General features: G+C 59.1%; 1 protein-coding gene across 1 annotated transcript in view; it reads left to right on the forward strand.

The window, feature by feature from the left end:
• The window catches only part of APCDD1 (APC down-regulated 1), a 39,482-nt gene that overhangs the window by 16,915 nt on the left and 1,382 nt on the right, over positions 1 to 21,185 (forward strand). Inside the window, exons 3-4 of the mRNA XM_081263435.1 lie at positions 7,013 to 7,544; positions 19,702 to 20,023. Coding sequence (XP_081119561.1) covers positions 7,013 to 7,544; positions 19,702 to 20,023 — 854 coding nt within the window. The remainder of the gene's footprint in view (positions 1 to 7,012; positions 7,545 to 19,701; positions 20,024 to 21,185) is intronic.

Below are 21,185 nucleotides of genomic sequence, written 5' to 3' on the forward strand. Positions count from 1 at the left end.
AGTGGGCAGGAGGGCCTGGGATGCAGTGAGAAGGAGGGCCTGGGATGCCGTAGGGAGGAGGGCCTGGGATGCAGTAGGGAGGAGGTCCTGGGATGCATTGGGCAGGAGGGCCTGGGATGCCGTGGGAAGGAGGGCCTGGGATGCAGTGAGGAGGAGGGCCTGGGATGCAGTAGGGAGGAAGGCCTGGGATGCATTGGGCAGGAGGGACTGGGATGCTGTAGGGAGGAGGGCCTGGGATGCAGTGGACAGTAGGGCCTGGGATGCATGGGGCAGGAGGGCCTGGGATGCAGTAGGGAGGAGGGCCTGGGATGCAGTGAGCAGGAGGGCCTGGGATGCAGTAGGGAGGAGGGCCTGGGATGCAGTGGACAGTAGGGCCTGGGATGCATTGGGCAGGAGGGCTTGGGATGCAGTAGGGAGGAGGGCCTGGGATGCAGTGAGGAAGAGGGCCTGGGATGCAGTGAGGAGGAGGGCCTGGGATGCAGTGGACAGTAGGGCCTGGGATGCAGTGGGCAGGAGGGCCTGGGATGCAGTAGGGAGGAGGGCCTGGGATGTAGTGAGCAGGAGGGCCTGGGATGCAGTAGGGAGGTGGGCCTGGGATGCATTGGGCAGGAGGGACTGGGATGCAGTTAGGAGGAGGGCCTGGGATGCATTGGGCAGGAGGGCCTGGGATGCCGTGGGAAGGAGGGCCTGGGATGCAGTAGGGAGGAGGGCCTGGGATGCAGTGGACAGTAGGGCCTGGGATGCATTGGGCAGGAGGGACTGGGATGCAGTAGGGAGGAGCGCCTGGGATGCAGTGAGGAGGAGGGCCTGGGATGCAGTGGGCAGGAGGGCCTGGGATGCAGTGAGGAGGAGGGCCTGGGATGCCGTAGGGAGGAGGGCCTGGGATGCAGTAGGGAGGAGGACCTGGGATGCATTGGGCAGGAGGGCCTGGGATGCCGTGGGAAGGAGGGCCTGGGATGCAGTGAGGAGGAGGGCCTGGGATGCAGTAGGGAGGAAGGCCTGGGATGCATTGGGCAGGAGGGACTGGGATGCTGTAGGGAGGAGGGCCTGGGATGCAGTGGACAGTAGGGCCTGGGATGCATGGGGCAGGAGGGCCTGGGATGCAGTAGGGAGGAGGGCCTGGGATGCAGTGAGCAGGAGGGCCTGGGATGCAGTGGACAGTAGGGCCTGGGATGCATTGGGCAGGAGGGCTTGGGATGCAGTAGGGAGGAGGGCCTGGGATGCAGTGAGGAAGAGGGCCTGGGATGCAGTGAGGAGGAGGGCCTGGGATGCAGTGGACAGTAGGGCCTGGGATGCAGTGGGCTGGAGGGCCTGGGATGCAGTAGGGAGGAGGGCCTGGGATGCAGTGAGCAGGAGGGCCTGGGATGCAGTAGGGAGGAGGGCCTGGGATGCATTGGGCAGGAGGGACTGGGATGCAGTAGGGAGGAGGGCCTGGGATGCATTGGGCAGTAGGGCCTGGGATGCCGTGGGAAGGAGGGCCTGGGATGCAGTAGGGAGGAGGGCCTGGGATGCAGTGGACAGTAGGGCCTGGGATGCATTGGGCAGGAGGGACTGGGATGCAGTAGGGAGGAGCGCCTGGGATGCAGTTAGGAGGAGGGCCTGGGATGCAGTGGGCAGGAGGGCCTGGGATGCAGTGAGGAGGAGGGCCTAGGATGCCGTAGGGAGGAGGGCCTGGGATGCCGTAGGGAGGAGGGCCTGGGATTCAGTAGGGAGGAGGGCCTGGGATGCAGTGGGCAGGAGGGACTGGGATGCAATAGGAAGGAGGGCCTGGGATGCAGTGGACTGTAGGGCCTGGGATGCGGTAGGGAGGACGGCCTGGGATGCAGTAGGGAGGAGGGCCTGGGATGCAGTGAGGAGGAGGGCCTGGGATCCCGTAGGGAGGAGGGCCTGGGATGCCGTAGGGAGGAGGGCCTGGGATGCAGTGAGGAGGAGGGCCTGGGATTTAGTAGGGAGGAGGGCCTGGGATGCATTTGGCAGGAGGGACTGGGATGCAGTGAGGAGGAGGGCCTGGGATGCATTGGGCAGGAGGGCCTGGGATGCCTTGGGAAGGAGGGCCTGGGATGCAGTGAGGAGGAGGGCTTGGGATGCAGTAGGGAGGAGGGCCTGGGATGCAGTAGGGAGGAGGGCTTGGGATGCAGTGAGCAGGAGGGCCTGGGATGCAGTAGGGAGGAGGGCCTGGGATGCATTGGGCAGGAGGGTTGGGATGCAGTAGGGAGGAGGGCCTGGGATGCATTGGGCAGGAGGGACTGGGATGCCGTAGGGAGGAGGGCCTGGGATGCATTGGGCAGGAGGGCCTGGGATGCAGTGGGAAGGAGGGCCTGGGATGCAGTAGGGAGGAGGGCCTGGGATGCAGTGGACAGTAGGGCCTGGGATGCATTGGGCAGGAGGGACTGGGATGCAGTAGGGAGGAGCGCCTGGGATGCAGTTAGGAGGAGGGCTTGGGATGCAGTGGGCAGGAGGGCCTGGGATGCAGTGAGGAGGAGGGCCTAGGATGCCGTAGGGAGGAGGGCCTGGAATGCCGTAGGGAGGAGGGCCTGGGATTCAGTAGGGAGGAGGGCCTGGGATGCAGTGGGCAGGAGGGACTGGGATGCAATAGGAAGGAGGGCCTGGGATGCAGTGGACTGTAGGGCCTGGGATGCCGTAGGGAGGACGGCCTGGGATGCAGTAGGGAGGAGGGCCTGGGATGCAGTGAGGAGGAGGGCCTGGGATCCCGTAGGGAGGAGGGCCTGGGATGCCGTAGGGAGGAGGGCCTGGGATGCAGTGAGGAGGAGGGCCTGGGATTCAGTAGGGAGGAGGGCCTGGGATGCATTTGGCAGGAGGGACTGGGATGCAGTAGGGAGGAGGGCCTGGGATGCATTGGGCAGGAGGGTTTGGGATGCCTTGGGAAGGAGGGCCTGGGATGCAGTGAGGAGGAGGGCTTGGGATGCAGTAGGGAGGAGGGCCTGGGATGCAGTGAGGAGGAGCGCCTGGGATGCAGTAGGGAGGAGGGCCTGGGATGCAGTAGGGAGGAGGGCCTGGGATGCAGTGGAAAGGAGGGCCTGGGATGCAGTGGACAGTAGGGCCTGGGATGCAGTGGGCAGGAGGGTCTGGGATGAAGTAGGGAGGAGGGCCTGGGATGCAGTGAGCAGGAGGGCCTGGGATGCAGTAGGGAGGAGGGCCTGGGATGCATTGGGCAGGAGGGACTGGGATGCAGTAGGGAGGAGGGCCTGGGATGCATTGGGCAGGAGGGCCTGGGATGCCGTGGGAAGGAGGGCCTGGGATGCAGTGAGGAGGAGCGCCTGGGATGCAGTAGGGAGGAGGGCCTGGGATGCAGTGAGCAGGAGGGCCTGGGATGCAGTAGGGAGGAGGGCCTGGGATGCATTGGGCAGGAGGGACTGGGATGCAGTAGGGAGGAGGGCCTGGGATGCATTGGGCAGGAGGGCCTGGGATGCCGTGGGAAGGAGGGCCTGGGATGCAGTGAGGAGGAGCGCCTGGGATGCAGTAGGGAGGAGGGCCTGGGATGCAGTGGGCAGGAGGGCCTGGGATGCAGTGGACAGTAGGGCCTGGGATGCATTGGGCATGAGGGCCTGGTATGCAGTAGGGAGGAGGACCTGGGATGCAGTAGGGAGGAGGGCCTGGGATGCATTGGGCAGGAGGGCCTGGGATGCAGTAGGGAGGAGGGCCTGGGATGCAGTGGGCAGGAGGGCCTGGGATGCAGTAGGGAGGAGGGCCTGGGATGCATTGGGCTGGAGGGCCTAGGATGCAGTAGGGAGGAGGGCCTGGGATGCAGTGAACAGTAGGGCCTGGGATGCATTGGGCAGGAAGGCCTGGGATGCAGTAGGGAGGAGGACCTGGGATGCAGTAGGGAGGAGGGCCTTGGATGCAGTGGGCAGGAGGGCCTGGGATGCAGTAGGGAGGAGGGCCTGGGATGCAGTAGGGAGGAGGGCCTGGGATGCAGTAGGGAGGAGGGCCAGGGATGCAGTGGGCAGGAGGGCCTGGGATGTAGTAGGGAGGAGGGCCTGGGATGCAGTGAGGAGGAGGGCCTGGGATGCATTGGGCAGGAGGGCCTGGGATGCATTGGGCAGGAGGGCCTGGGATGCAGTGGGCAGGAGGGCCTGGGATGCAGTGGGCAGGAGGGCCTGGGATGCAGTAGGGAGGAGGGCCTGGGATGCAGTGGGGAGGAGGGCCTGGGATGCAGTAGGGAGGAGGGTCTGTGATGCATTGGGCAGGAGGACCTGGGATGCAATGGGAAGGAGGGCCTGGGATGCAGTGGGCAGGAGGGCCTGGGATGCAGTGGGCAGGACGGTCTGGGATGCAGTGGGGAGGATGGCCTGGGATGCATTGGGCAGGAGGGCCTGGGATGCAGTGGGAAGGAGGGCCTGGGATGCATTGGGCAAGAGGGCCTGGGATGCAGTGGGCAGGAGGGTCTGGGATGCAGTGGACAGTAGGGCCTGGGATGCAGTGGGGAGGAGGGTCTGGGATGCAGTGGGGAGGAGGGCCTGGGATGCAGTGGGCAGGAGGCCCTGGGATGCAGTAGGGAGGAGGGCCTGGGATGCAGTGGGCCGGAGGGCCTGGGATGCTGTGGGGAGGAGGGTCTGGGATGCCGTGGGCAGGAGGGTCTGGGATGCAATGGGGAGGAGGGCCTGGGATGCAGTGGGGAGGAGGGTCTGGGATGCAGTGGGCAGGAGGTCCTGGGATGCAGTGGGGAGGAAGGCCTGGGTTGCAGAGGGCTGGAGGGACCGGGATACAGTGGAGAGGAGGACCTGGGATGTGTTAGGGAGGAGGGCCCAGGATGCAGTGGACGAAAGCAGTGCTGACAAGACAAATCATCAGGAGGCTCTCCTCAGCCTTTGTGACCTGGGTGCTGCTCACTCTCTCCTCTCTCCTTGGAGCAGAGAGCTGGAGTGTCTCTTCACCCCTTGGCTTCAGTGACTGGTGCCTGCAGGACCCCTGTGTCTTACATCCATAGGATGTCATTTGACACTAGGTGACAACTTTCTATTGCCATGGGTACCCCCTGATGTAGCTTTCTCTCTCCCAGGTCTCAGCTGAAGAACTAGCATGTTAGCGGTTCTGAGAAGGCCTGAGTGGCTTGATGTACCCGTGTTGTGTTAGCTCAGCCCAGAATCTCTGTTCAAGTTGTAGACAGGAGCAGTGACTGAAGGCCAGCTCTGGGAGCTGAGAATCAGGACCAGAAGCTGGGATCTCACAGAAGCTCATGGACAGGCTCTTTGGCCAGTGATTTAAGGAGTTCCTCCTGTTATTTGGCTTTTCATCACTGTGACAAATGCCTGAGAAGACAGCTCTAAGGAGGAAAACTTTATTTTGGCTCATGGTTTCAGAGTTTCAATCCATAGCCTGCTGGCTCCCTTGCTCTGGGCCTGAGGTAGGCAGAGCATCGGGGCGGAAGGGCACAGCCAAAGGGCACTGCTCTGCTCATGGCAGCTGGGAAGAGAAGACAGAAAGGGCTCGGGGGCAAGAAATCCCCTCCCAGGGCCTACCCAGTATCTACTCCCTTCAAGCAGGCCCCACCTCCTCCTGTTTCCACCACCTCCTGAGAGAATCCACTCAAATTATTAACCCATCCAGTGGATCAACCCACCGTTGGGGTCAGAGCCCTCGTGATCCAATCACCAGAAGCTGCTGTGCACCGCTGCATTAGGGCCCAAGCAGCTTCAACACACCAGTCTCTGGGGGAGGCATCACATACCCTGGGTCTACACCTCTGCCGCCCTGGGCTGTGCAGCCATGACACTTGGTGGCAGCTGGAGCAGTGCAGAGGCCCAGAGCTGAAACCCCAGACATCGTTGCTGTGGTTGCCAGTCTGAGTGTCCTGGTCAGGACCCCAGCTTTTATCTAACGCCCCAGCAAAGGGCACTTCCTCCTGTCAGCCCACACAAGCCAAAGGGACCCTTGTTCCTGGTGCTGTATTAGCTTCCTTTCCACTTAGTGGCCTCTTCCCCCACCCCACCCCCCCACCCCCCGCTAGAGGGAAATCCCTTTTCAATGGGTGTGAGGGAGGGTGAATTTGTCTGCAATCAGGGACTAGGTTCCCTTTCAAGACAGTGTACATCTTGCCTCTGCCTGCACTAGACACAGTCCCTTAAATGACATTCTGTGAAGTCACCCACTTTTGATCCAGAAAAGGGAATTCCTTTGCTAGGCCTGCTCCGCACTCTTCTTCCTTATCCAGGAGGAAATGTCTCTGTGAATAGGCCCACAGCCAGGACTGAGGAGCCTGGGCTCCCCCGGCCTGTTCCACAGTGAACACAGACTGGTGCAGTGCTCAGAGCAGTCCCTGGGGCCCTGCTGCCTGGATTCATGCAGTAGCTGGCCAAGTATCCTGGCCTGTACCTCCATTTCCCCAGCTGTAAAATGAGGTGATAATCATATGTAACCCCTTGCTGGTGTAAGGATTCAAAGAATTGGACCTGCAGGCTGGCCATGTAGATAACATGTTGTGTGTGCTGCTGCTGGCATGCATCTCTCCCCCTGCCCTGGGCTCCCCACCTCTCCTCCCCTGTCCCTGCCCTGGGCTCCCCACCTCTCCTCCCTTGTCCCTCCCCCTGCCCTGGGCTCCCCACCTCTCCTCCCCTGTCTCTCCCCTGCCCTGGGCTCCCCACCTCTCCTCCCTTGTCCCTCCCCCTGCCCTGGGCTCCCCACCTCTCCTCCCCTGTCTCTCCCCCTGCCCTGGGCTCACCACCTCTCCTCCCCTGTCTCTCCCCCTGCCCTGGGCTCACCACCTCTCCTCCCTTGTCCCTCCCCCTGTCCTGGGCTCCCCACCTCTCCTCCCCTGCCCCTGCCCTGGGCTCCCCACCTCTCCTCCCCTGTCTCTCCCCCTGCCCTGGGCTCCCCACCTCTCCTCCCCTGTCTCTCCCCCTGCCCTGGGCTCACCACCTCTCCTCCCTTGTCCCTCCCCCTGTCCTGGGCTCCCCACCTCTCCTCCCCTGCCCCTGCCCTGGGCTCCCCACCTCTCCTCCCCTGTCTCTCCCCCTGCCCTGGGCTCACCACCTCTCCTCTTTCTCTCCTCCAGCTGCGAGGTGCGGTCGGGGCCAGAGTTCCTCACGAGGTCCTATAGGTTCTACCACAACAACACCTTTCAGGCCTACCAATTTTACTATGGCAGCAACCAGTGCACAAATCCCACCTATACCCTCGTCATCCGCGGCAAGATCCGCCTGCGCCAGGCCTCCTGGATCATCCGCGGAGGCACGGAGGCCGACTACCAGCTGCACAACGTCCAGGTCATCTGCCACACGGACGCGGTGGCCGAGCAGCTCAGCCAGCTGGTGAACCGCACGTGTCCAGGCTTCCTGGCCACCGGGGGCTCCTGGGTGCAGGACGTGGCCTATGACCTGTGGCGGGAGGAGAATGGCTGCGAGTGCACCAGGGCCGTGAACTTCGCCATGCACGAGCTGCAGCTCATCCGCGTGGAGAAGCAGTACCTGCACCAGAACCTGGACCACCTGGTGCAGGAGCTCTTCCTTGGGGACATCCACACAGACGCCACCCAGCGGGTATTCTACCGGCCCTCCAGTTATCAGCCGCCCCTGCAGAATGCCAAGGTAACCCGGCTGGCCACAGCCCTGCACCTCCTCCTACTAAGCCAAGCAGGTGGCCCTTGGTAAGGGCATGTCACAGGTGCAAAGGGACCCGTGACAGGGAGCGTTCATCTCAGGGGAGGGACAGACCAAGATGGGACTGCAGGAGAAGAGAGGAGGGCTGGTGGGTGGGAGAGGACAGCCAGGCAGGAGACCTGGGGCTGCTACCCGCTGGCTTTCTGTGACCTGGGGCCTAGGTATGCCTGTTTGAAGTGGTTGGCGGCGTGGGTGACGGTCCTAGAAATTTTCTGGCACTAATGTCCGACAGCGCTCTTCTGTGACTCCCAGAGCAAAGCACAAAGGAAAGGACATCACAGCCACGCTTGGCACAGAGACCAGATGACAGCCACCAGCCCAGCTCTGGTGGAGGGGAAGGGGCCACAGGAGGAGACAGTGAAAATGGCATTTTAGGCGTCACAGAGACCTTCCTGTTACTGCTTTGGGTGTGCACAGTGGCCTCGGGGGTGGATGCTATTAGGACCCTCCTGGGCACAGCAGGCAGCCGAAGACGGGGATCAGGTCCCCATGATCTCCCACTTGTGAGTTTCGGTGCTAAGACTTGAGCCCGGACCTCTTTCCTGCAGACGCCCACTTCTTTCCACCTCACCATGTGAAGTGAGTGGGAAGTCACTGTGATCCGAAGGGAGGACCGAGCCGGAAGGGCAGGAAACAAGGACCACCGGTGGCTCTCTCTCTTCCCCAGTGACACCACAGTAATTCTGTGGGATTCACAGGCTCAGAACGGTGGTCAGTGTGCAGCTGCCCATGTCCAAGGCCCCAGGAGTGCATGTGCGTGGCAGCAGGAACAGGTTGAGCGGGCTTGCTGCAGTTCCTGGTGTGTCCCCCAGCTATTCCAGGGGCTTTGGTGGAGCACTCTAGAGCAGTAGCTGCCATCGCAGACCAGCTGACGTCTGGGATGGCTTATTCACCTGTGACAGTCGTCTTCCTTAGAGGTCTTGTGAGCTTGCGTGCGGCTGGCCGGGGCATCACAGAGGACCTCCTCTACCACACGATGCCCTCTGGTGCCCTTGTCTCTTTAACCTGTTATCATGAGTTCGTGTAATGAAAGCGGCCTTGCTTACGATGGTCGCCCCATGGCAGAGGTGCTTCCTCTGGTTGCTTCTCAGGGTGTGGTCTGTGTGCAAGTCCCTGCCCTCCCGGGGCTTGTGGTGCACCTGCAGGACTCACGGTGCCACCGGGCTTGTCCTGACACAGGAGCCAGTTCTGTTCGCTCTGACCTTAGGATTCAGGGGCACTGCAGAGATGCCTTGAGAGGGCCCCTCATGCCCCGCTCCCTCACAGCAGGTGTGGGAGCTCCCGGGAGTGCTCAGGGAGGCCTCACTGGGAGGAGCCCAGAGCTCTGCCCCTGTGGCCTGCCATCTCCAGCAAGGGCCTGGCGAGGAGGACCAGGGTGGTGCCTGGGCACGGTGGCCCTGGGCCAGGCATTGCTGGGCCACCTGGGAAACCATGCAGTTCGTGGGTTTCAGGCACATTCTGGGACTTTACGGTTGAAGGTGTGATCTGGAGTCACCGTGGAGCCCCCAGCCACACAGCGCCTCTCCTGGTATCTCAGCAAGTGGCTGCAGCAGGGCAAGAGGATTCTCATGCCCTCAGCTGGGCTTCTCTGAGTACAGTGCAGCCAGCCCCTGAGAGCTCGGGCGGTAATAGGGACACTGTCAGGGATGAAAGTGGCCCCCAGGTCACCCAGGAGCCCCATCTTGGCCAGCAGCATGCCCCTCCCACTGGCTCCCCCAAGCCCTGTTGAAGACCTGCCAATGGGCAGAGCCTTCTTCGCACCTGCTTCCTCTCCAGCGGAGTCCCTGGAGCAGCCAGACAGCCAGGACTCCGGAGAGGTGAGGCTGGGGCTGAGTAAGAGGCTGACTTGCCCTGGGGGAAGCGAGTGGTGCCCCATGCCTGACCTCAGGTGCTGTTTGCCCCCGCCCAGGTTCAGGTGGCTCTCCTCTCCAGCATGTGCCCCTGTGGGCTCTTTGATCCCTTAGCTCTTTGTAGAACTGAAAGTGTGCAGGAGTGACCCACCCGCCCCTCTTGCCAGGCCTCAGCCCTTCACTTTCTAGAGGTACGGGTGAGTCCTTAGGGAGGTCCTTCAGGTCAGGTCCACATCCCTGATCCCAGAAGCTCCAGGGGAATCCTCCTGGCCACTCCCCGGGTCCAGCTTGGGAGGACCCTTCTCTGTGGCCAGTGTCCCTCACAAAGGGGAGCTAGTGTGCCACCACACACTGGAGGGCCTCGGAACTGGCATGGCAGTCGTGATGCTGATCTTTATAGAATCTTTATCAACAAAAATGTTGAGGAGTGTTCTGTTTTATTTTGTTTGTGATGCTGGGGCCTTGAGCTATGCCCCTAGAGCTGGTAGTTTTGGGTTTTTAAGCCATCGTCTGGATAAATGGGCAAGAAAGTGGACTTTGGCAATAAGAGCTGTCCCTGCCCCAGTCCTCAGCCTCAGTCGACCGGCACTGGTACTGTCTGACCTCTTGCAACCCTGCTTTGTCCTTGCTACAAGATGGTAAGAATATCAGATCTAGTGGGGTTACTCTGTGGGGTACTGTCTGGCCTCTGTCCCCCGGTGTCCATCCGTGGCTGGTGCCGGGGCGTGGATGGTGGTTGACAGGGACATCAAAGTGTCTGCCTGGCCCGACAGGAAAGCACTTCCTTCTGTCTTCTCCCTTCCCCTCTGCGGGGGCTGTTGTGGGGACACCCGGATTCTTAAGAAATGGACTCCGAAGCCTCAGGCCTGATTCCCTGACTCCAGAAATAGGAAGGGTGGAAAGAACTTGGGGAACTAGATGTTATCTAGGACGTACTAAGTGACCCAGTAGATAAAGAAAGCTGCAGACTAGCCCCGTGGATGCCACTTGATCAGACCAGTGAGAGGAGAGGACAGGAGTCGGGAACAGGAACCGTGACCACCGAGAAGGGGCCAGGAGATGGGGACGGCTGGGCCCGCGTTATTTTCTCACCTTTGCGGTTTGTGCCGTGATCTCCTGTCACCCAAACACCATCACCACGCAAAATTAAAATTACAGAAAACAAAAAAGCACGGCTGGGACTCCGAGGAACGCAGAGGTCACGCAAGCGCTGGCGGCCTGGAGGGGGAAGAGGGCCTGGCCCTGGACTAGCACGGCTGCCCGGCCAGCATGGCCAAGGCTGGTCGGCGTGGCTCTGGGACCTGAAAGGGCCTTTCTTCTCCTGTTGACCCTCGCCGTGTACCTCTTGGCCCGCGGCGTGCTGCAGAGTCCTCAGGAAGTTCTCAGATCCTTCCCAGGAAAGCCACGAGGAAGAGCAGATGGACCTGGCCGTCGGGGTCTGTTTGAGCACTGAGCCTGGCGAAGGCCCTGTGGGCACTGCTGCAGCAGGTTGTGGGGTTCCGTGGCGCCTGGCCCAGGATAGGAGGAGCCAGGGAGCGTCTCCAAAGACCCACAGCCTGCCAGGAGGAGCCGGAGCTTCCTCCTTGGAACTCTGTGCCTCCCCTAATGGCTGGTCCACAGAGACCTGGCTGAAAATGAGTTTAAATACTAAATTGAGTTCGAAACCACTAGTCTCAGCCCCTATGGAAACACCAGGTAAAAATAGAAATGTCGAGCCGGCTTGTTTTTCTAAGCCTGATGCAGCTTCGCTGTGAGACTCTGAGTCTTTTGGCAAATAAATTATGTTTGCAGAGATTCAGGTGCAGAGGGCGCTCTCAGGAGGCAACTGGCCACTCTTCATTAAGAAAAACCACGGGGGCCTAAAATAACGCCATGGAGGACGCTGTGCTTGAATGGAGTCAGTGCCCGGCAGCCCCTGCCCCTGCAGAGCCTTCAAGCCCTGCAGTGGGTGGGCGGGTGCAGGTCCATTCCTGCAGCGATAGAATCCAACGGTAATTAACAGCAAATGATTGCCAGGATCTGCAGAAATGCCAGAGCCTCAGGATCAGACTTGTAAGCAAATGAAATTGGTCTTTCTCCAAACCCCTGCACTGGCCCAACGACGGGGTTTTAAATCAAGGGGGCTGTCTGAAAACCAGACAGCTTCCCCTATCCGTGTATCTTAAATATTCTCCCCCTGCAGACTTGCAGCCGCGGGGCTGGGCAGTGGGAGGAGAGCTCTCGGAGGCCGGGCCCCGCCCGAGAAGCTGCAGCACTGTGCTCCCTGAACCGTCCGCCTGGCTGTCCATCAGCATGGGTTTGCAAGGCCCCTCTCCTGTGGCAGAGCATAGTTGGCCCTGTGACCATCAGTCACCCCGTGGGCATCAGTTCCAGGACACCACCCAGCACACACCAAACCCGCGGGTGCTCAAATCCCTTAGGTAAAGTGGAGTCGCGTTTGCATGGACCCTACACAGTCCTCCGTATGCCCTTGATCATCTCGAGATGACAGGTCCTGTGGTGTGTGCTAGGTAAAAGTCCTTGTACTGTACGGTTTAGGAAATCATGACAAGAAAAAGGTCTCCATGTTCAGAAGAGGTAGATTTTTGGCAATATTTTGATCCACAGTTGATTGAATCCTCAGATGTAAAACCCACAGATCCAGAGGGATGATTGTATATGATAAATACCAGTGAACCATGCAACTTCCTGATGTTGGGGACATCAGAGGGACTTTGGGCAGGGGCTCTCTTTGGGTGTGTGCCTGCTGTGCTCCTGGTGGGGGGTGTCCGTGGGGAAGGGAAGGGTCCAGGGTCTTGTAGAAGCTCCCTGGTGCCTTTTCTTCCTCCCTGTGGGGAAGGAAAGGGGTTGCCAAGGGGACAGGAGACAGAAGAGGGGCTAGGGGACCCGAAGGCCATGGGGTCGCACCTGAAGTAGCCTTGGGGGCCAGTCATCGTGCAGGTGAGTCATGGAGGATGTGCTCCTGGAAGCAGTGCTCAGCTAGCAGCCTGCTGTGTGGGAGGAGAGGGCAGCCCGGTCAGCAGCCCTGACCACAGGGTTGCTCGGGGTTGCAGTGCCCGTGGCGGCTGCGGGGACTTCCAGCTGCGTGGTCATTGCAGATACAGATCGTCGTATCCCTTGACTCCTCCGGAGTTTTTGGCAGGCAGACAGGCAGGCAGGGTGGCTCTATGTGAGGAGTTGGACGAGCAGGAAAGATTTGTTGTCAGGGACAATGCCAGGGGTAAACATTTCATCCCTTAAAAGGCAAGAGCGTTGAGAGGACAGGGCGAAACCCCATGCAGCAGGAAACCGGCCGTTTATAAAGTGTGTTAACTCCTGACTCCTCGGGTGTGAGCTGAGCCAGTGGGGACCGAGGGGGAGGAAGGGGCTAAGCCGGGGGTCCTTGGGATTCGCAGCCCCCTTAACTCTTAAAATTAATTGACTTTGATTATTTACGTGAATTAAAATACCTAAGAGTAGAAGAAAGAATCAAGTGAAAATGAATACAGATTTTCTTGAGTGACCCATCTGAAAGTCAGGCTCCCGGTGACCAGCTTCTTCCTGTCCTTGTCTCCTCACTGTCGAGTCCTGCGGGTCTGAGCAGCAAGGGGAGGCCAGATGGGCTTTTGTGAGATTGTCCACGTTTCCTAAAACAGGAAAGGCCTTGTGAGCTCACTTTCTAGATGGCAAGCTTCTCAGAAGACCCATTTCTAGAAGTATCATGTTGCTCCTGGGGACCCCTGAAGTGTCCCTTCTGAATTCCAGTTTGCAGAGAGTGTTCAGGTGACTTTGGTTCCTCTCCGCGTTCAGCAGGAGAATCGATACATGGTGTCAAAAGTGCTTCTCTGCTGCTATAACAAAATACCTGAGACAGGTTATTTGTAAGCACAGTGGTTTAGCTGGCACCTGGTTCTGGAGATCGGGAAGTCCAAAAGCGAGGTGCTGGCACCTGGTGTGGCTCTGTTGCTCAGTCCTAAGGTGGTAGGGGCATCACCCGGCCAAACAGAGCACGTGTACCCACTGAGGCTCTCTTCATCCTAAGGCCCTTCCCCATGACTCACCTGACCCTACTGACCGCCCAAAGACCCACCTTGACATAGCGTGAACATGAAGTTGGGGTCACGTTTCAAGTGTGTGGACTTTGAGGGGACGCATCCAGACTCAGGCCCAAAGGCGACAATCTGACTTCACCCTCCTCTCCTTGTCCGCCTGGCCCAGGCCCCTTCCTAGATGCCTGTAAGAGGCTGTGGGTTGCTTTGCAGGGTCCCCATGACTCTCTCTGAGTTCCCTAGAGCATAGGCCCGCCTCCTAGGGGGTGACCTGCTCCCTGCGTCAATGCCACCCCCTGCAGGAGGTGCCAAGCAGTGCCCAGGTTGGAGGGTTGGCAACCACACAGAGTCCCATCTCTTGGCTCTGGAGGCTGACGTCTGAACAGGGTGGCAGCGTGGCTGGGTGCTGGCGGGCCTCTGCAGGGTGCAGGTGCCTTTTCCAGCCCCTCTTTCTGAAGGCACCAGCTCTACAGGTGTGGCTCCACCTTGTGCCCTACTCACCTCTGGAGGCCTTTCCTCCCCCTGGGGACCAGGGTTTTAATTTCAAAGGCACTAATGTTTATGGCACGTGGACAGCCAGCCCAGCAGCCTGCACTTAAAGTCACAGTCACAGGGACACGACCCTCTTGGCCCAGCTCTTACCTCCCTCTCCTTCTGAAAGCAGAACCGTCCTGATCCCTTCCGGTGCTTGAAGTAGCCCAGGTCCAGGGCTCCTAGAACCCCAGATCTGGAAAATGCCCTCCATGGGGGTCAGCTCCTACGGGAATGAGTGCCGCCCCACAGTTCTCTCTCCACCAGTCAGGCAGGGAGCCCTCCCTGTGTCCAGGTCTGTGTGGCCATCGTTCTGCCCACATCCCAGGAGATATGAGAACTCCAGTACAATGGAGAAGACCCTAGAAGGACGCACACAAAGGGTCATCAACAGCAGAAAGGCCACCCAACGTGACAAACTGCAGCTGAAGACAGAGCCGTAGACACAGGCCCTCGGCCTCTGCGGCTTCTTTCTGAGAAACAGGAAGGTATTTTTGTCTATGGAACAAAACCCTGGGAGAGGAAGTTCCCATCACCTGTCCCCCCTTCCCCTGGAACACAGCTTTTAGTCCAGAGATGCTGCTTCTGGAGACAGGTTGTGTCCAGCTTGCTTCTGTGGTCCATCTGCTCACAACAGGATCATCTCGAGCCAGTTCCTCCATTCTGGGGAGATGACGGAGATGAGTGGATCCAGGAGCAGAGGTTGTTGATGGAGAATAGGTGTTGGCAGGAAACCGGAGAGAGCCAGGAGAGTCCCCACCCGTCCTCGCCCTGGAGGCCTTTTCAGGGCTGGAGCCTTGGGAGGGACTTCTGTTCTTTGAAGGACCCCAGCCTGAGAGGCAGCACAGGGCAGGAGGTGGGACTCAGCCACTTCCAAGACCCAATGGGCATCCCAAGGCTTTTGGCTTATCTGATCCCTTCTTTTCCCTGTGCCTTGTTGCCTTGGCTGGAAGATGTCCCCTGGTCTCTGTGGGAGCCTGGGACTCTTAAAGACAGCATGCATTGGAGCCCCCTGGATCCAGGGTCCTCACTGCAAAGTGCATTCATGTGACCAGGGAGTAGGCAGGATCAGGCCAGCAGAAGAGGCAGATTCCACCCTGCCTGACAACAGCATTCACCTAGAGGGTGGAAGGTATGGGTTTTGTTTTTAGAATAAGCTTGATTTCTCCTTTTAGAGATTTCTTACATAGGGATCTTTTTCCTTCTCCCTCCCCGCTTCAAATGAAACTCCCCTGCCTTTTCTGCAATGCTGGGCATCAAACCCAGGACCTGAGCATGCTAGGCCAGTGCCCTACCACTGAGCTTCACCCACAGCCCCTGCATCAAAGCTTTTTATAGCAGGCGAAAGAATAGCAACTAGGAAGCACGTTCTGACCCTCTGCTTTTAATCTTCAAATATTCCGCTAAATGGCCCTGTCTAGCATCCAGGGGAATGGGATCCTGTAGAGGCCAGCTCAGTGAACCTGGGAAAGGACACTTCCCACTGAGAATCGTGTCACAGCATGGATCAAAACCAGAGAGTCATTTCATGAAGCAGATGACATTTCACAGGCAGAGCCGTTCGATCGACACTCCACAGGCCGTTCTGTTTCCACCTGCCAATCACGAGAGGCTGCTGTTTAAGGAAGGTACAGTATGAAGACACAGGTGTCCGCCTCACGTCTGCTTCCCGGGGATTGTCCTGCAGGTCTCTTTAATTTTTATTTAAGCCAGCGATCAGCCATACCTGGGCCCTGGCTGACAGTACCCACCAACAGGCCCAAGGAGCCCGTCGTCTCTGACATCTTTGGCTGTCAGCCAAACCCTCCCCAAAACCAAGAAGCTTAAAAATAAGTGGTGGACTTGACCTTCTTCAAAGAGGATGTACAAGTGGCCAAGAGGCCCATGAGAAGCTGCTCCGCTTCTCGGGGCACCAGGAATTAGAACCAACCCGGGGCACAAGTCACCCCTCAGGGTGGCTCTTAGCTCACAACGAGAGTTTCCTCAAAAACACAGCCCTGTGACCGGAGGCCCAACTGTGCTGCTTCTGGGGGCAAACGCAAGAAGGTCGAAGGCCAAAAGGCCAGCACTCAGTGCTCAGTGGCCCCGCCTTCTGGCCGCATCTGCAGCCAATGGCTGGAGCTGAGTGGCTGTTGGTCAGCAGACAAAGGGACAACAAGACTTGTTCCCGCTCCCTCCCCTCTCTCCCTCTCCCCACCTCTCTCCCCTCCTTCTCTCTCTCTCCCCTTCCTCTCCTCTTTCTCTCCCTCCCAGCCTTCCTCCCCCTCTCCTCTCCCCCTTTCTCTTGTCTCCCTCTCCCCCCTCTCCCTCTCTCCCTCTCTCCTTCTCTCTCCCTAACCCTCCCTCCCTCTCCCCACCTCTCCCTCTCTCTCTCCCCTCTCCCTCTCCTCTCTCCCTAACCCTCCCTCTCTCCTCCCTCCCTTTCCCCCTTCTCTCCCTCCCCCTCCCCCTCTCTCTCTCCCCTTTCTCTCCCTCTCCCCCTCTCTTCCCACCTCTCCCTCCCCCTTCTCCCCTTCTCCCTCCCTCTCTCCCTCCCTCACCCCTACTCTATACCTCAGTGGAACATTATTCAGCCTTAAAAAGGAAGGAAATTGTGACACAGGCAATAACCTGGATGAATTTGGAGGATATTGTGCTAGCGAAACAAGCCAGTCCCCACCCCCCACCCCCCCAAAAAAATCTGTGTGTCTGTGTGATCGCATTCATAAGAGATACCCAGAGTAGTCAGATTCAGAGAGATGAGTGGGTAGGGCTGTGGGCTGGGCACAGGCAGTGTTCAGTGGCCCAGAGCTTCAACTGGGGAAGGTGCAGAGCTCTAGAGAGGGAGGTGGCCAGGGCTGCCCATCAGTGTGAGCACACTCAGTGCCACTGATTAGGCATTTTTTTACTACAGTGAAACAAAAGGAGCAAAAGGAATTTAGGGAGACCAGCACATACCAGCCAGGTCCTAGTCCCTGTGCACTACCCTGAACTCCCAGACCCAACTGGTGGAAGCCAGGGCTGGTGGCTTTTCTCTGCCACCAACAGAAGCACCATCCATGACTAGCATCCTCTTGAGATGACCGCTGGCCAGCCAGGTTCTCATCTGGAGCTCAGGACCCCTGCCTGTTGCTCTTAAAGCAGAGATCTTCTAAAGCACCAAGTACAGCACTCAGGCGTGGTGCTGTTCTGGGCAGCCTGGGTCACAGCTGTGTCCACCACCCCTCTCCTGGACCTTCTCCTGACAGAACCAGAGGCCTTAACCTCACCACTAGCAGCATTGCTTGCAGAGCTCAGATCCCTTCTTCCCTGTCCAGGCGGCCTTCTGAGCCTTCCCTCAGTTGACACTGGTATTTGACGGGAAAACCAAATCTTTCCATGGATTGAGATGCCCATCTTCCAGAATGGCCAGAAACGAAGTAGGCACAGTTGATGTTTTAAACTTCTGAATCACAGACGGAAGACCAAGTTGTGGGGAGTGGCTGGGGTGGCCGGGTGAAGGACAAAGCCCAGGCAGCCCCTGAGGACTGCAGGGACAGAGGCTAGCACGCATTCCTGCTGGCTGTGAGCTCCAGAAGGGAGGAGGGCCTGTGGCCCTTGTGGAGGACTTAAACTCAGGGGCCCCGCCCTTCTTGCTCCCACTGAATGTGGCTCCTCTTTCCAGAATGTGGCAGCCCCCACGGGTGATACCTGGCCAGATGCTGGTCCCTGTACACCCTAAATGTCTCTGTGAACAGAACCAGGAGAGGATCCCCCCTGTCCTGTGAGATCTTAGTGAGCTGAGTACAAGTTCTGGGCTGGGTTTCTCTGGCCAGTGAGGGCCTGGGAGCCAGGACAACAGGCAGTTGGTGAGGACTTTGCAGGGCACCGAGGTGTCCCAGCCCTGATGGAAGTGCAGGACCCCCGCTGGGCATGACAGGCATTTCGTTAACCTTCCATTCTGGACTTTAAATGTCAGAACCTGTCTTTGAAGGTGAACATTTCAGAACTTGCAGCCAATAGTAATTGACTAGGGGAATGCGTAAGGGCAGAGCTCCTCCCTGGCGCTGCTCTCTTAACTCAGTGTCTTTATTCACCTTACGGGCATCTGAAAGTGGCCCAGAATGGGGAGCAGGCCGCTTACCTGGGCTTCACCCCCAAGCAGGTGTCCTGTGTGAGAACCACCTTGGCCTGAAAGTCCTTCTTTCTGGCAGTTATGCAAGTGACCATAATGCACGAAGGAGGAGGTTTAACAAGTGAGAGGCTTTTCCGAGGCCATAGCCATGAAGCTGTGGCTGGCCCCTGGCCTGAACTGCCCTGGTGGGCCATACCTGGCGTCTCACTGTGTCTCACCGTGGACTGCTGAGGGCAGCTCCCTGCTGAGCTCAGGCTGCATAGCAGTGTGAGTTCTCCCTTGTGTCCTCAGAACCCTCGAGGAGGCCACGGCAACAAAGCACCCAGGCCCAGGGTGCAGCAAGGACTTTGCCTGTGAATATGGTCATCGTGGGCCACAGTGCATTAGCAAGGAACACTCCCAACCTGCAGCTCAGCTCACCTGAGGAATGCAGAGTCCCCACTCCTGAGCCCAGAGAGCTGCTGGGTGGGAATGTAGAGGGGACAGCTGGGAACCCCTACCCTTGCCCACCCTCTCCAGAACAGCAGCGTCCCCAGCCCTGGCTCGGAGGTGCCCTGGGACTTGGGCCATACCCGCTCTCCTGATGTCCACACCCTCTTGACGGTTTGAAGGGTGCAGGTAGGGGGATTCCTTACACCCATGATGTGCAGCCCTGTCCACTCCCAGCCCGGGCTCCCTTCATCTTGCTGACTGGAAACCGCCCAGCAGACCCCACACCTACCTGTCCTCCCCAGGCCTGATGGCCACCATCCACTCCTGCCTCTGAGTTTCACGGCTCCAGGCTCGTCCTTTCCCTTGGCTCATGTCCTCAAGTCCATCCATGTGCTAGCAGGTGTCAGCGATATTCAGTGTGAATAGAGGCCCGACTTGGTTAATGTCCATTTGTGGATGGGGCATTGGTGCACACCTTTTGTTCCTGTGAATGATGCTGTGAACGCAGGTATACCAGTTTGCATCCAGGGTGCCTCAAGCATCTGAGTCCTTGTCCAGGGCCCCTCAGCATCTGAGTCTGCGTTCAAGTCCCCGCAGGCATCCGAATCCTCATCTAGGGCCTCTCGGCGTCCGATGCTGTGTCCAGGGCTCCTCGGGCGTTTGAGTCTGCATCCCGGGAGCCTCAAGGGTACCAGTCCGCGTCCAGGGCCCTTCAGCATCCGAGTCTGCGTCCAGGGTCCCTTGGGTGTACCAGTCCGCGTCCAGGGCGCTGCTCTCGCTTGGTAGCCGTTGGCCAATCTGAGTGGCCGCCTCACTGTTCTGAAGGACTCTGCGCTGTTTCCACCGGCAGGATGCAAGGGTTCCGGTTGCCGCACACCCGCCAGCACTTGTGGGTTGTGGGTTTGTGATTGTGGCCATCCTTTGTGGTCTGGAAACCTGCTAGGAGCCTAAAGAGAGCCCCTGTCACAGCTGGGCCATTAGGCAGGTCTGTCCACCGGGCGTTTGTACACACCCTCGTCCAGCACACCCGCACCTCTCCTCGGGCACCACAGCCCCGCTCCAGGGGCCCATGGGGAGTTCGCGTGATAAGTGACAGGGACCCAGCGTGGGGGCTCAGTGGTCTCTGAGACCCGTTGGTTTCTTGCCCGCAGAACCATGACCACACCTGCATCGCCTGTCGGATCATCTACCGGTCGGACGAGCACCACCCTCCCATCCTTCCCCCCAAGGCCGAGCTGACCATCGGACTGCACGGGGAGTGGGTGAGCCAGCGCTGCGAGGTGCGCCCCGAGGTCCTCTTCCTCACCCGCCACTTCATCTTCCACGACAACAACCACACCTGGGAGGGACACTACTACCACTACTCGGACCCCGTGTGCAAGCACCCCACCTTCACCATCTACGCCCGGGGCCGCTACAGCCGCGGTGTGCTCTCCTCCAGGGTCCTGGGCGGCACCGAGTTCGTGTTCAAAGGTAGGCGGCTGCCTGTGCTGTCACCAGGCTTCAGTGGGGCCTCTCGTGCTGGGGATGCTGGGGACAAATCAGAAGGCCACCTTCAAACACCCCGAGCCCCTCCTGCTCGCAGCAGGGCCGGGTGCTGGGTCTGGTCCTGTGGGCTCCAGAGTGGCAGAGGTGCCACCAGGTTGGCAGTTGTGGGTGTGGCCCAAGAGGCTGTCACTGCCAGTAAGACTCAATCTGCGTTTTCTTTTTGCCACACACCTTGTGGCCATCCTGAACTGTCCCCCTGAGAGCCTTGTGCTTACTTATATGCTGAGTGGGCAACAAGGAGTGACTGTTAGTGACCCTCGGCTGCTCAAAGTTGTCATCTCCCAGCTAAGCTGGCCCTGCATGTGAAACGTCATCCTGGGGAAGGCGGGGGGATCAGTACTGGGGAGTTCAGGCCGGGTACTGTCACCTAACAAGGAGGTCTCAGGATTTAAGTTTGAACCTCTTTGAATATCCAGTGTCAGCTCTGTCTTGTAGTTAAGAGGCACGGCCACCTGGGAGGGCCTCCCTGTGGGTCCTAGAGCTGTTGGCTAACATGTTCTGCCCACCTGGGCCCTGCTAGAGAGAAAGGTTCGCTCCCCCAACACAGGAGGCGGTGGGCCGGCTGAGAGAAATCACCCCTCCCTACAGTCCCCTCAACCCCTGTGTCCCCAACAGGAGCTGCTCCCTGAGGCAGCCGGCAGAGCCTCGCCGCTGGTTGGGGTTTCTGTGCCTTCCCTTCCTGCTCACTCACTTTAGATGCCCGACTTAGGGGCCTGCTGTTAGTTCATGAGATGCTGAGGCTAATACAGACATCTGACGCTTTTAGACATCACAACACTTTTTCATCAAAACAAAATTCCAGCTTTTCTTGAATATTCTTGCCTCCCAAACAGACAGCTCAGAAGTCTCCCACACAGGCTGATGCTAAACCCAGAAGCCTGCTCTGCCACAGACTGGGCTTTGCATTTGCGCCTGAGGGTGGTCTATTTCCTGGCCACCCCTGCCGGGTGCAGTCACTCTTCAGGATCCACAGGGAGTTGGCTCCAGGACCCCCAAGATTCCCAGATCCGAAGTTGCTTAAGCCTCCCATGTACAGCTGTGTAGCAGTTGTGTGACCTGCAGTCCCCGCATCCTTAATAAGGAGCCT

This window comes from Spermophilus citellus, assembly GCF_964194105.1.
Source record: "Spermophilus citellus genome assembly, chromosome: 12".
NCBI classification, from domain to species: Eukaryota; Metazoa; Chordata; class Mammalia; order Rodentia; family Sciuridae; genus Spermophilus; species Spermophilus citellus.